Source organism: Triticum aestivum, chromosome 5A (genome assembly GCF_018294505.1).
Source record: "Triticum aestivum cultivar Chinese Spring chromosome 5A, IWGSC CS RefSeq v2.1, whole genome shotgun sequence".
NCBI lineage: Eukaryota > Viridiplantae > Streptophyta > Magnoliopsida > Poales > Poaceae > Triticum > Triticum aestivum.
This window is the reverse complement of record NC_057806.1, coordinates 317200022-317213156: the sequence shown is the minus strand read 5'-3', so window position 1 is coordinate 317213156 and position 13135 is coordinate 317200022. Positions and strand designations below refer to the sequence as shown.

Below are 13135 nucleotides of genomic sequence, written 5' to 3'. Positions count from 1 at the left end.
GCCTGCAAGCTGGGAGCCCACGCTATTGGCTCTACAAATCTCTACCTGGTGCTAGGTATCCAACGTGCAATACATCGTCCCGACTGCATTACATTTACCGCAACTCACATCAGTTAAGAGAAAAAACTAAGGCACACTCAAAAATGAAACAAGAATTGGGACAACTAATGTGAGAAGAAGCTCACGAAGCTGCTGCTCTCCACCAGGTGATTTCAGAAACAACAGGAATGGATTCTGCATCACAGTGTAGCAAAATCCTTGTAACATCAGATATAACGCAGATCAAACACGCAGCAGATGACACAGGAGAAGCATAGCCAATGCTACAATGTTGCACTGAGATCAGAAACCAAAACTACAGTATAAATTTGAAGCAATGACTTGTTTCAAACTAAACCTCAACACAGCAGTAGAATGCAAGCATACCAAATACTAGACTGCTAGCAGATAGTCAGGAATGGCAGCATTTTGCACTGTGTTGCTGAGCACCATTCCAGAAGTGGATTTTTCAACTGTTTACAAACATTCTGAACTATAGTACAAATTTTAAAAGCTAACCAAATGATGAAATGCTCTATGTAGGTAACTTAATTTAGAGATCACAGACATAACATAGAACTAGCAACACAGTGATACGTGTTTGATTTAGGATAAACTTATTCTGCTAAAATCAGATAGCATGTTTTTCCTATAGGCAGATACTACGACATGTATGTAAGGAGCTACACTATGTTTCCATCAGTCAAAACTTCTACCTATAGGCTAGTTAAACAAAACAGGAAGATGAACTAAACGCTGTGCTTTTGCCATAGATGATAACAAGCATCATTTGCTACTTGACATCATCAATATACACACAATATGCAACACCCGAGTGCAGATATAGTTGAATACCAGTTAGCACAACATGCCCGGACAGATCACTCCTAACCAAAGATGTGCAGAACAACAGCAAGATGGGCAATTCATAGTTGATCAAAATGATATTTATTTGCAACAATCTAATGAAACTAGAAACATGGCATCAACTGGCATAGCATCAATACAAGGTAATGATATCTAAATTCCTCAAATTGGGTATCAAGCAAAGTCGTATTCCAGCAACTAACCGATATCCACAAACATCTCACATCACATTCATATCATGATGTCTATACACGAGCCGGAGCAAAGCATCAACATTCTAGAATTTGCGAGGTAAAGCACAGAAATCAACCGTATCATCCTAAGCAAATCAGTCTTAACACTCTTATATAAATTATACTGAAGACCCAATGGAAGATGCAGAGAATAAAGAGCAACATGGGCATTTCCTAGATGATCAAAGTGATTGTATTTGCCCCATTCAACTCATCCGGCTAACTTAAACACGACATCAGTCATCAGACAACATCATTCAGCATGAAACCTGAAACATAGCATAAAATATAGTGCAAGTACGCAACCATATCAAAATTCCTTAACATAACAGTAAAAAACACAAATCGAGCAACTACCCAGTAGTAGTCTTAAAACATCTCACAGCACATCATACCACAATATCTTGCCAAGGTCCGGAACTAATCATACGGAGTCTAAAACTGGGGAGGTAAAGCAGAGAAAACCACCCAATAGACGACGATCCTGCAGGCCGATCAACGGTAAGACTTCTGGAACCTCGCGCGGGCGCCGCGACCACCGAACTTCTTGGGCTCGCAGCGACGGGGGTCGGCGACGAGGAGGGTACGGTCGTAGCGGGCGAAGATGTCCTTGACCTCCTTCTTGGCGGCCTCGTCGACATACTTCTGGTAGTAGGCCACGAGCGCCTTGGCGACGGCCTGGCGGATGGCGTAGATCTGGGAGGTCTTCCCGCCGCCGCGGACGCGGATCCTCATGTCGATGTCCTTGAAGCGGGAGCGGCCGGCGAGCATGATGGGCTCGAAGGCCTTGAGGCGGAGCATCTCTGGGCGGATTAGCTCGATGGGGGCGCCGTTCACCTTGATGAGCCCGCGCCCTGGCTTGGTGTACGCGACGGCCACCGCCGTCTTCTTGCGCCCGAAGCACTGGACCGTGCCCGGCGTCGGGCGGGTGAGGACGGCAGCCATGCTTGCGGTGGTGCCTGGTGAGAGCGCGGCGGCGGCGGCGGCGGCGGCGGGATCAGGGAGGAGCGGCGGCGGCGTAGGCAGGTGATTGCGAGGGGTGGGCGATTTTATACTCCGGAGGCGTTGGGGTTTGGTCAGTCAGTGAAGAGCTGCATGGGCCGTAATATGTTGGGCCTTCTCTCGGGCTAGTCATTTGGTCCTTGTGTTAGAAAAACCCACCGACCGCCAAGCCATAGGACATGTATACAAAGAGAGCTTGTCTCAAAAAAAAAAATGTATACAAAGAGAGAGGGATGATGGAAGTACAACATGCCTACAGATTGTAATTGATTCATTGTAATCATTTCCCTCACTCGGTCCTTGCCAGGCAGCACAAAGCAATGCATGTGGCATGTTCATTTGCAATACGAATCGATGCCAGTACAAAGGAATAACGGACCATGCGCCATTGATTTAGGTTGCATCTTAAATAGCATTTTTTTTAATTAGTTAATAGATAAAAATAACATCATATTCAAATTCTACACGTTTCTCTAATCAGATTTCATATATAACATATTAAAATTGGAGTCAGGATTTAAAAGATATGATTATTTAAAAAATACAGTATATTTATTCCAGGTGTATTGTGGGTTGATTAACACAAATATTAGGGAATGTAAAAAAAATTAAAACCAATTCGTTGTGACTTAAAGTTGGACAGCGTGTTGATTAGTATAAAAGTCATGGTTTTTTTTGGTAAAATGAGAAAAACAATTCGTCACGCCTTAAAGATGGAATACGGGTTGATTTCAACAAACTGTAGAGGCTTTTCGCAAAAATGTGCGACGGATGAATAGAAGCCATATGTGCTTTATTATTAGGTACAGATTAGTAGGTATCGATATACCGAGATAGGTTTTCTTCCCGCTTTATATATAAAGCAAATCGCCAGAAGCACAAACAAGGTCTCACAAAGTAGCATATACACCCCATCAAAGTATGCAAATGAAAGGTTCCACACAAAGGGTTCTGCTGAGTGCACCAGCTCAACAAGCCCTAAGGAAAGGAGAAAAAACGTGGCAGATGCCACACAGAGGACCAGAGAACTAGTCTGGGTTCGGTGTAGGGGGGCAAAAAGCGGCGGCGCCAACCGAAGAGCGAACGCTCGTAGTCTTGGAGTGAGAGTGTCGATGGTGTTGCGATCCGGTGCACGACTAGGTGGCTTCCGCAGCTGCAAAAACCACACATTTTGTAAATGGCATCAATAGGCTGACAAAAAAGGAGATCGCTCTATAACAAGCTTGTTGCATATTGTCCACAACGTTCAAGTGAGGATCCCAATCCCCAACCACCTAATGTGGCGGGACCCACCGAGGATGCTTGCAATTCCTCAGATAAGTCGGGGAAGTTTGAATGACACCACTCGCGGCCCATAACTTCCTTGAAACAACTCAAAAAAAAGAGTGGTAGTGAGGAGGAATATGTGATTGGAGTCCTCATCCGTGTCACATAAGGGGCAAATGCCATCCCCGAGGCCATTTCTTTTGTGGACCTCCACCCATGAAGGTACTCGGTCGCGAACCCATTGTCATAGAAATATCCTAATCTTTAACGGGAGCCTAACCTACCATAACAGGGTAAGAGGTTCTGGCCCTGGAGAGGGCGCATTGGCCTGGTATAGCGACCTAGTCGAGAAAGGTCCGCTATGCTTAAGACACCATGAGACTTGGTCCGGCTCAATGTATGGGGTGTGAAGAGCGAGACAGTCCGACATATCCTACCAAGCCGCCTAGATCAATAAGGACAATCTCGACAAACATGCAGGGTTCAACACACATGGAGAATAACTTTGGAAACCACACGACAAAGGGGTGGGTACTAACCCACCGGTCAAAACTAGAACTGGGTCAAAGATTCGGACCCCACCAAGATCGAGAACCCAATGCGAAGGAAAGGTAAAAGTTGGATGAGAGATTGCCAGAACTGGCAGCCTCCCGACCGTTGGCGGAACGTCGGCAGTTGGCCACGAAGATATTTGGCCTTAATAGGTCCAACCAAAGACCACCCTTGTTATTAGCGATGCACCACAACCATTTTATGAGCAGAGCAATATTCATTTTTAGACGTCATGATGCCCAAACCACTCTGGTCCTTCAGACGGTAAATGTCGGTCCAATGTCACTGGTGGCTGGCCCAGTTGCAAAATCGAGGGCATCGTTGCCGGAGTTCGTCAAGCTCTCGTGTCGATAGTCTAAAAAACTCTCATTCACACCTCCTATTTAGCACGCAGGTCGCTGCCGACCTAGCGCATACCCCCTCATGCGATGTGCATTCCTATGGGCCGGCCTATTTCCCGATTTCATCTCCATCGGTTTTGGGAAGGTTCTAGAACCTTCCTCGAATCGGTTTTTTCTTTCGGTTTTTTCTTCTTTTTGTTCTTTCTTATTCTTTTTATTTTTATTTTCTATTTTCCTTTTTCTTTATCCTTTTCAATCTGCGAACATCTTTCAAATACGTGAACATCTTTTGAAACCGTAAACATATTTTGAAATCATGAACATCTTGCAAATACATTAACTTTTTTTGAAATCGTGGACATTTTCAAATTCATGATTTTTTTACAAATTTGTAAACTTTTTTCAGATTCATGATTTTTTGGAATTGCATACATTTTTGGAACACCTAGACAATTTTTTTGAACCGGCGAGCATTTTTTTAAATTTGGGAATAATTTTTTAAATTCAGGAATAATTTTTATTTTTGACGAATATTCTTTTGAGTTCATGAATACTTTTTGAATCAGCGAACGTTCTTTTAATTTTTTGAACATTTTTCAAAATTTTGGAACAATTTCTAAACTCCCGAACATTTATTGAATATTATGATCATTTTTAGAGATTCATGAACAATTTTTTATATTGTAAACATTTGGTATCACGAATATTTTTTGAATAAACAACAACGACGACGACGACGAAGTCTTTTGTATTCATGAGTCCTTTGTATTGTCCTTGAACATCATCAATGATATGTATCAATAAGTATGTGACTTGTTTGTGGAACTATTTATTGTATGATGATTGTTCTAATGGTCCCTAGTTGATAAGGTTATGCGGACACATATCCTTGACTAGTATACGACTCGGTTGATGACTATGTTTCACAAGTCATGTGCATGGAGATGCTAAACCGATAGTATGGACTCAGGGATGGAGATCATCAAGTCGGACAGACCCACTTTGAGACGCAGCGAGATATGGTCATCTGTTAGTCTCAAGTACAATGTCTATGCCATGTTCTAGACCTGAGGTCCTCACATGTTCTCGGATGAGGATCGACTCACTTAGGGTATATCAAACGCTACTCCGTAACTGGGTATTCATAAAGGTAGCTTCCGGGTGAGTCGTGAGACATGCCGCGAGACATGATTGACCAAGATGGGGTTTGCCCCTCCTATTTGGAGAGATATTCTCTGGGCCCTCTCGAGTGATCAGATTCGGAAAGCATGGCCATGCGACTTGGGTTAAGTGTTAACCTAGTTCAGGAATCTGTATCACAGTTTCGAGAAGAGAGGTCGAGCTATCACAAGGGTGACAAGTACTCACCTTGAGCTCGACAACAAATATCGTGAGGCAAACGAGGTTCGTCAAACGACTTTACGCACACATGGGAGTTGGCACGTTCTGCTAGGAGCCGCTACCAACTATCGACTTGGTCGTGTCCATGCGTACGTGAACCTATAGGGTCGCACACTTAAGGGGTTGCAGCCTATTCAGATTGGATCCGAGTGGAAAATGGATGTGGACTCCTAGTGGGCTCAAGCGTTGACCCCACCTCAGAGGTCTATATAAAGGGGAGTGGGCGCACCACCTAGGGTTGATCTAATCTGACCCTGGTTAGCCACTGCCACTCCCCACGCCCATGCCGCACGACCGGACCTAGCAGTCTGTCACTTGACGCTACTCCCCACACGTGTGGATACCTTGGAGGCATCGCATCTGCGGTGCTTGGACGAACCGTTCGAGGGAACCGCGAGGTGCTGTTGGCAGGAGATCACCGTCCACGGGTCTTTGCTGTTCGCGGGAGATCACCATTCATGGGTCTTCGCTATTCGAGGGAGATCGGCGACGCGACGAGGAGATGGCCCGGGAGATCGGCTACACGCATCACCAACTCTACTTTCGATGCGGTGACTGCGTGTCTAGTGGTAAACCCGATCTTGTAATCTATTTCCAGCAGCATGATATTGGGTGCATGGTAGAAAATTTTATTTGGCGCTAGCATAGCATACCGCGTGTTCCAACACAAACAAGTTTAGGTAGACTAGAGATGAAACCCATAAAATCTTGCAACCAACTCATGGCTCTAGCACATGGATAGTTAGCTTCTACGCACCCCGTCCATAGCTAGTTCTTTGGTGATACTCCAATGCTTCAGGTGTCTCTTAATGGCCTCCTCCCATGTCAAATTCAGTCTACCCTGAATTTTCTTTGTTGAGAACGTAGCATGCAATTTCAAAAAAAAAATCCTACGCTCACGCAAGATCTATCTAGGAAATTCATAGCAATGAGAGGGAGAGAGTGTGTCCACGTCCCTCATAGACCAAAAGCGGAAGCGTTTGACAACGCGATTGATGTAGTCGAACTTCTTCTCGTTCTGACCAATCAAGCATCGAACGTACGACACCTCCGAGTTCTGCACATGTTCAGCTCGATGACGTCCCTCGAACTCTTGATCCAGCAAAATGTCGAGGGAGAGTTTCGTCAGCACGATGGCGTGGTGACGGTGATGGTGAAGTGATCCGCGCAGGGCTTCGCCTAAGCACTACGACAATATGACCAGAGATGTAAACCGCGGAGGGGGGCGCCACACATGGCTAACAATCGTTGTTGTGTGTTCTAGCGGTGCCCCCCGTCATATATATATACCCGGTACCCAAGGGGAGGAGAGGCAGCCAAGGGGGCGCCCCAAGTAGGAGGAATCCTACTTGGGCGCCTCCCAATTCAGCCTCCCCCCTTCCATATCCATCGGGAGGGGGAAGGAAGGAGGAGGGGGGAAGGAAGGACGGGGGGATCCCTCCCATTCCTTTCTCCCTTCTCTTCTTTCCTTCCCCCTTAGTTTGGCCTACATGGGGCGCACCAGCCCCTTAGGGGTCGGTCTGTCCCCTTCTTGGCCCATTAAGGCCCATGTAGTTGCCGGGGGGATGCCCAGAACCCTTTCCGGTGACCCGATATGTACCCGGTACCCCGGGAACACTTCTGGTGTCCGAATACCATCGTCCAATATATGAATCTTTACCTCTCGACCATTTCGAAACTCCTTGTCATGTCCGTGATCTCATCCGGGACTCCGAACAACATTCGGTCCCCAAATCACATAACTCATATAATACAAAATTGTCATTGAACGTTAAGCGTGTGGACCCTACGGGTTCGAGAACTATGTAGACATGACCGAGACACCTCTCCGGTCAATAACCAATAGCGGAACCTGGATTCTCATATTGGTTCCCACATATTCTACGAAGATCTTTATCAGTCGTACCGTAATGACAACATATGTTATTCCCTTTATCATCGGTATGTTACTTGCCCGAGATTCGGTCGTTGATATCTTCATACCTAGTTCAATCTCGTTACCGGCAAGTCTCTTTACTTGTCCTGTAATACATCATCCCGCAACTAACTCATTAGTCACATTGCTTGCCAGGCTTATTATGATGTGCATTACCGAGAGGGCCCAAAGATACCTCTCCGATACTCGGAGTGACAAATCCTAATCACGATCTATGCCAACCCAACAAACACCTTCGGAGATACCTATAGAGCATCTTTATAATCACCCAGTTATGTTGTGACGTTTGATAGCACACAAGGTATTCCTCCGGTATCCGGGAGTTGCATAATCTCATAGTAGAAGGAATATGTATACGATATGAAGAAAGCTGTAGCAATAAAACTGAACGGTCAACATGCTAAGCTAATGGATGGGTCTTGTCCATCACATCATTCTCCTAATGATGTGATCCCATTCATCAAATGACAACACATGTCTATGGTTAGGAAACTTAACCATCTTTGATTAATAAGCTAGTCTAGTAGAGGCTTACTAGGGACACGGTGTGTTGGGGATATAACTATTGGGTTGACCCGCCCAGGAGGGGCCGGGTTATCCTAATGGCGGTTCATCAATACAAAGCCCATGATGATGTTGAAGATGGCGGTTCATGAAGAAGACTTACTAAAAGGGCCCAAAGCCCAAAGGCGGCTTAAGACCCATAGGTGTAAACCGCCATATGTGTATAACTTATATTGTAAGGCAAGTGTAATTAGTCACCGGGCCAGACACGTTGTTTATGAGCCGACCAGGACTCTGTAAGTCACGGGGCATCAACCTGTGTATATAAAGGGACAACCCGGCGGTGGCTTAGGGCAAGAGACAACCGATCGAAAGTTAGGTCAAGCGTATTCGCTCCCTGGTAATCGAGACATAAGCAATACCACCTCAAACTGGATTAGGCCTTTACCGTCACCGCAAGGGGCCGAACCAGTATAAACTCCCTGTGTCCTTTGTCCCATTTAACCCCTTTAAGCTAACCTAGTTGCGATGGCTCGATGACTAAGTCCTCACACTAGGACATCTATCGTGACAATTCCACGACAGTTGGCGCCCATCGTGGGGCCAGCGCATGGTGGTTTTGATTCTTGAAGGGCAACTTCGAAGGGATCAAGGGATATGATGTGGGCCGGATGACCAAGAGTCACCGCGGCAAGCTCTACATCGACGATGCAGGCTGGGGCCCCGAGGTCGGCTCAATTGAGTACGGGTATCGGGTCCCCTTCGGCCGAATTCACGTCTTCATCTGCAAGATCGGCGAACCGGGCCCTGAGCCGGACATCTGCACCGACATCATCGAGATGGCTCAGCGTGCACGACCCGCCAGGTTCAACCCACCGTAAAGCACGCCTTCGTTGGATTCATCCATGGGGCGGGATTTGAGGAAGGATCCATGTCTGGTGGTGAGACGGCCATCTATTATGATGGTGAGTCATCGACGTGCGAGACTACTTCTTTGTATCAACTGCAAGATGGCGGGCTTGGGGGCTGTTCCAATGGCGATAGTATTCCGGACCCCTATGAGCCACCAAACCCGGTTGCGATTTTCATGGCCGGTACACAGCCCAGGGCAGAATTCTTTGACTGCAGTGGCAATAGTTTCCGGGTCAGCAACGGCGACAGCGGCCGGGGCAGGAGGCCCTGCGCGCCTGCCGGCTCAGGTCTTGTCCGACATATTGGACACCTTGACAACATTGTTAACAACAGAAGTTAACCCGGCAAATCAAACTCAGCATAACGCGGAAGTTGCAAAACTGCGAGATGAGATAGCTCAGGCTAAGGAAAATCTGGCGGATGAGGACGCGAGGATGACTGTGGAGTGGGCTGCACTGGATGCTCAGGCATAACGGATCCAGGCTGATTCATTCCGGCTCTTGTTGGATCAGAATGCTTCAAACGAAGTCATGAGGAGAAGGCACCAGAGTCGTCTTCCTCCGGTTTACGAGGCAAGGAACCTCTTCAACACACCTGGTGCAGGGACCAGTGACTTGTCGGAGGTAAACCGGGTGATAGCTGCTACCTCTTGAGCATGCGTTGGTTTTCCCTTGAAGAGGAAAGGGTGATGCAGAAAAGTAGCGTAAGTATTTTCCTTAGTTTTTGAGAACCAAGGTATCAATCCTGTAGGAGACTACACGCAAGTCGCCTAGTACCTGCACAAACAATCAAGAACCTTGCAACCAACGCGATAAAGGGGTTGTCAATCCCTTCACGGCCACTTGTAAAAGTGAGATCTGATAAAGATAATAAGATATTTTTTTTGGTATTTTTATGGTATAGATTGGAAAATAAACATTGCAAAATAAATTGTAAACCAGAATTGTAGATTGGAAAGTTATATGATGTAAAGTAGACCCGGGGGCCATAGGTTTCACTAGTGGTTTCTCTCAAGATAGCATGTATTACGGGGGGTGAACAAATTACTCCCGAGAAATTGATAGAAAAGCACATAGTTATGATGATATCTAAGGCAATGATCATGAATATAGGCATCACGTCCGTGACGAGTAGACCGAAACGATTCTGCATCTACTACTATTTCTCCACACATCGACTGCTATCCAGCATGCATCTAGAGTATTAAGTTCATAAGAACGAAGTAACGCATTAGGCAAGATGACACGATGTAGAGGGATAAACTCAAACAATATGAAATAAACCCCATCTTTTTATCCTCGACGGCAACAATACAATACGTGTCATTTCCCTTTCTATCACTGGGATTGAGCACCGCAAGATTGAACCCAAAGCTAAGCACTTCTCCCATTGCAACAAAGATCAATCTAGTAGGCCAAACCAAACCGATAATTTGAAGAGACTTGCAAAGATATCAAATCATGCATATAAGAATTTAGAGAAGAATCAAATAATATTCATAGATAATCAAGTTCATAAACCCACAATTCATCGGATCTTGGCAAACACACCGCAAAAAGAGTTACATCGAATAGATCTCCAAGAAGATCGAGGAGAACTTTGTATTGAGATCCAAAGAGAGAGAAGAAGCCATCTAGCTAATAACTACGGACCCGAAGGTTTGTGGTAAACTACTCACACATCATCGGAGAGGCTATGGTGTTGATGTAGAAGCCCTCCATGGTCGAACCCCTCTCCGGCGGAGCGCCGGAAAAGGCCCCAAGATGGGATTTCATGGGTACAGAAGATTGCGGCGGTGGAAAAGGTGTTTCGTGGCTCTCCCCAAAGGTTTCAGGGTATAAGAGTATATATAGGCGAAAGAAGTAGGTCGGTGGAGCTGCGAGGGGCCCATGAGGGTGGGGGCACGCCCTCTTGCCTCGTGGCTTCCTCGCTGCTTCCTTGACATCCACTCCAAGTCTCCTGGATTGTGTTTGTTCCAAAAATGATCCCCGCGAAGGTTTTATTCCGTTTTGGATTCCATTTGATATTACTTTTCTGCGAAACACTGAAATAGGCAAAAAAACAGCAATTTGCACTGGGCCTTCGGTAAATAGGTTAGTCCCAAAAATAATATAAAAGTGCATAGTAAATCCCATTGAACATCCAAAACAGATAATATAATAGCATGGAACAATAAAAAATTATAGATACGTTGGAGACGTATCAAGCATCCCCAAGCTTAATTCCTGCTCGTCCTCGAGTAGGTAAATGATAAAAACAGAATTTTTAATGTGGAATGCTACCTAACATAATTTTCAATGTAATTTTCTTTATTGTGGCATGAATGTTCCGATCCAAAAGATTCAAGACAAAAGTTTAATATTGACATAAAGATAATAATACTTCAAGAATACTAACTAAGCAATTATGTCTTCTCAAAATAACATGGCCAAATAAAGCTTATCCCTACAAAATCATATAGTTTGGCTATGCTTCATTTTCGTCACACAAAAATGATCTCATCATGCACAACCCCGATGACAAGCCAAGCAACCGTTTCATACTTTAGTAATCTCAAACTTTTTTCAACTTTCATGCAATACATGAGAGCCGTGGACATAGCACTATGGGTGGAATAGAATATAATGATGGGGGTTGTCTGGAGAAGACAAAAAAGGAGAAAGTCTCACATTGACGCGGCTAATCAATGGGCTATGGAGATGCCCATCAATTGATGTCAATGCTAGGAGTAGGGATTGCCATGGAACGGATGCACTAGAGTTGTAAATGTATGAAAGCTCAACAAAAGAAACTAAGTGGGTGTGCATCCAAATTGCTTGCTCACGAAGACCTAGGGCATTTGAGGAAGCCCATTGTAGGAATATACAAGCCAAGTTCTATAATGAAAAATTCCCACTAGTATATGAAAGTGACAATATAAGAGACTCTCTATCATGAAGATCATGGTGCTACTTTGAAGCACAAGTGTGGAAAAAGGATAGTAGCATTGTCCCTTTTATTTATTTTTATTTGGCCTTTTTTTATTTGGCCTTTCTCTTTTTTTTGGGACAATGCTCTATTAATGATGGTCATCACACTTCTATTTATTTACAACTCAAAGATTACAACTCGATACTAGAACAAAGTATGACTCTATATGAATGCCTCCGGCGGTGTATCGGGATGGGCAATGAATCAAGAGTGACATGTGTGAAAATATGCATGGTGTCTTTGCCACAATTACGATGTCAACTACATGATCATGCATGGAAATATGACAATGATGGAGTGTGTCATAATAAACGTAAAGGTGGAAAGTTGCATGGCAATATATCTCGGAATGGCTATGGAAATGCCATAATAGGTAGGTATGGTGGCTGTTTTAAGGAAGATATAAGGAGGTTTATGTGTGATAGAGCGTATCATATCACGGGGGTTGGATGTACCAGCGAAGTTTGCACCAACTCTCAAGGTGAGAAAGGGCAATGCATGGTACCCGAAGAGGCTAGCAATGATGGGAAGGTGAGAGTGCGTATAATCCATGGACTCAACATTAGTCATAAAGAACTCACATACTTATTGCAAAAATCTACAAGTCATCAAAAACCAAGCATTACACGCATGCTCCTAGGGGTATAGATTGGTAGGAAAAGACCATCGCTCATCCCCGACCGCCACTCATAAGGAGGATAATCAAAGAAACACCTCATGCTTCAAATTTGTCACACAATGTTCACCATACATGCATGCTACGGGACTTGCAAACTCTAACACAAGTACTTCTCAAATTCACAACTACTCAACTAGCATGGCTCTAATATTACCATCTTCATATCTCAAAACAATCATCAAGTATCAAACTTCTCATAGTATTCAATGCACTCTATATGAAAGTTTTTATTATACCCATCTTGGATGCCTATCATATTAGGACTAATTTTATAGCCAAAGAAAATTACCATGCTGTTCGAAGGGACTCTCAAAATAATATAAGTGAAGCATGAGAGATCTGAAGGAAATATGCCCTAGAGGCAATAATAAAGTTGTTATTTATATTTCCTTATATCATGATAAATGTTTATTATTCATGCTAAAATTGTATT

The 13135-nt window shown here is 44.5% G+C and overlaps 1 protein-coding gene across 1 annotated transcript; it reads right to left on the bottom strand.

The window, feature by feature from the left end:
• Positions 1-1395: 1395 nt before the first annotated feature.
• Positions 1396-2182, bottom strand: LOC123103126 (40S ribosomal protein S16). The gene has a single exon (XM_044524621.1). It carries the CDS (start codon positions 2082-2084, stop codon positions 1635-1637), a length of 450 nt encoding a protein of 149 aa, XP_044380556.1. The 5' UTR covers positions 2085-2182; the 3' UTR covers positions 1396-1634.
• Between the last annotated feature and the right edge of the window lie 10953 nt (positions 2183-13135).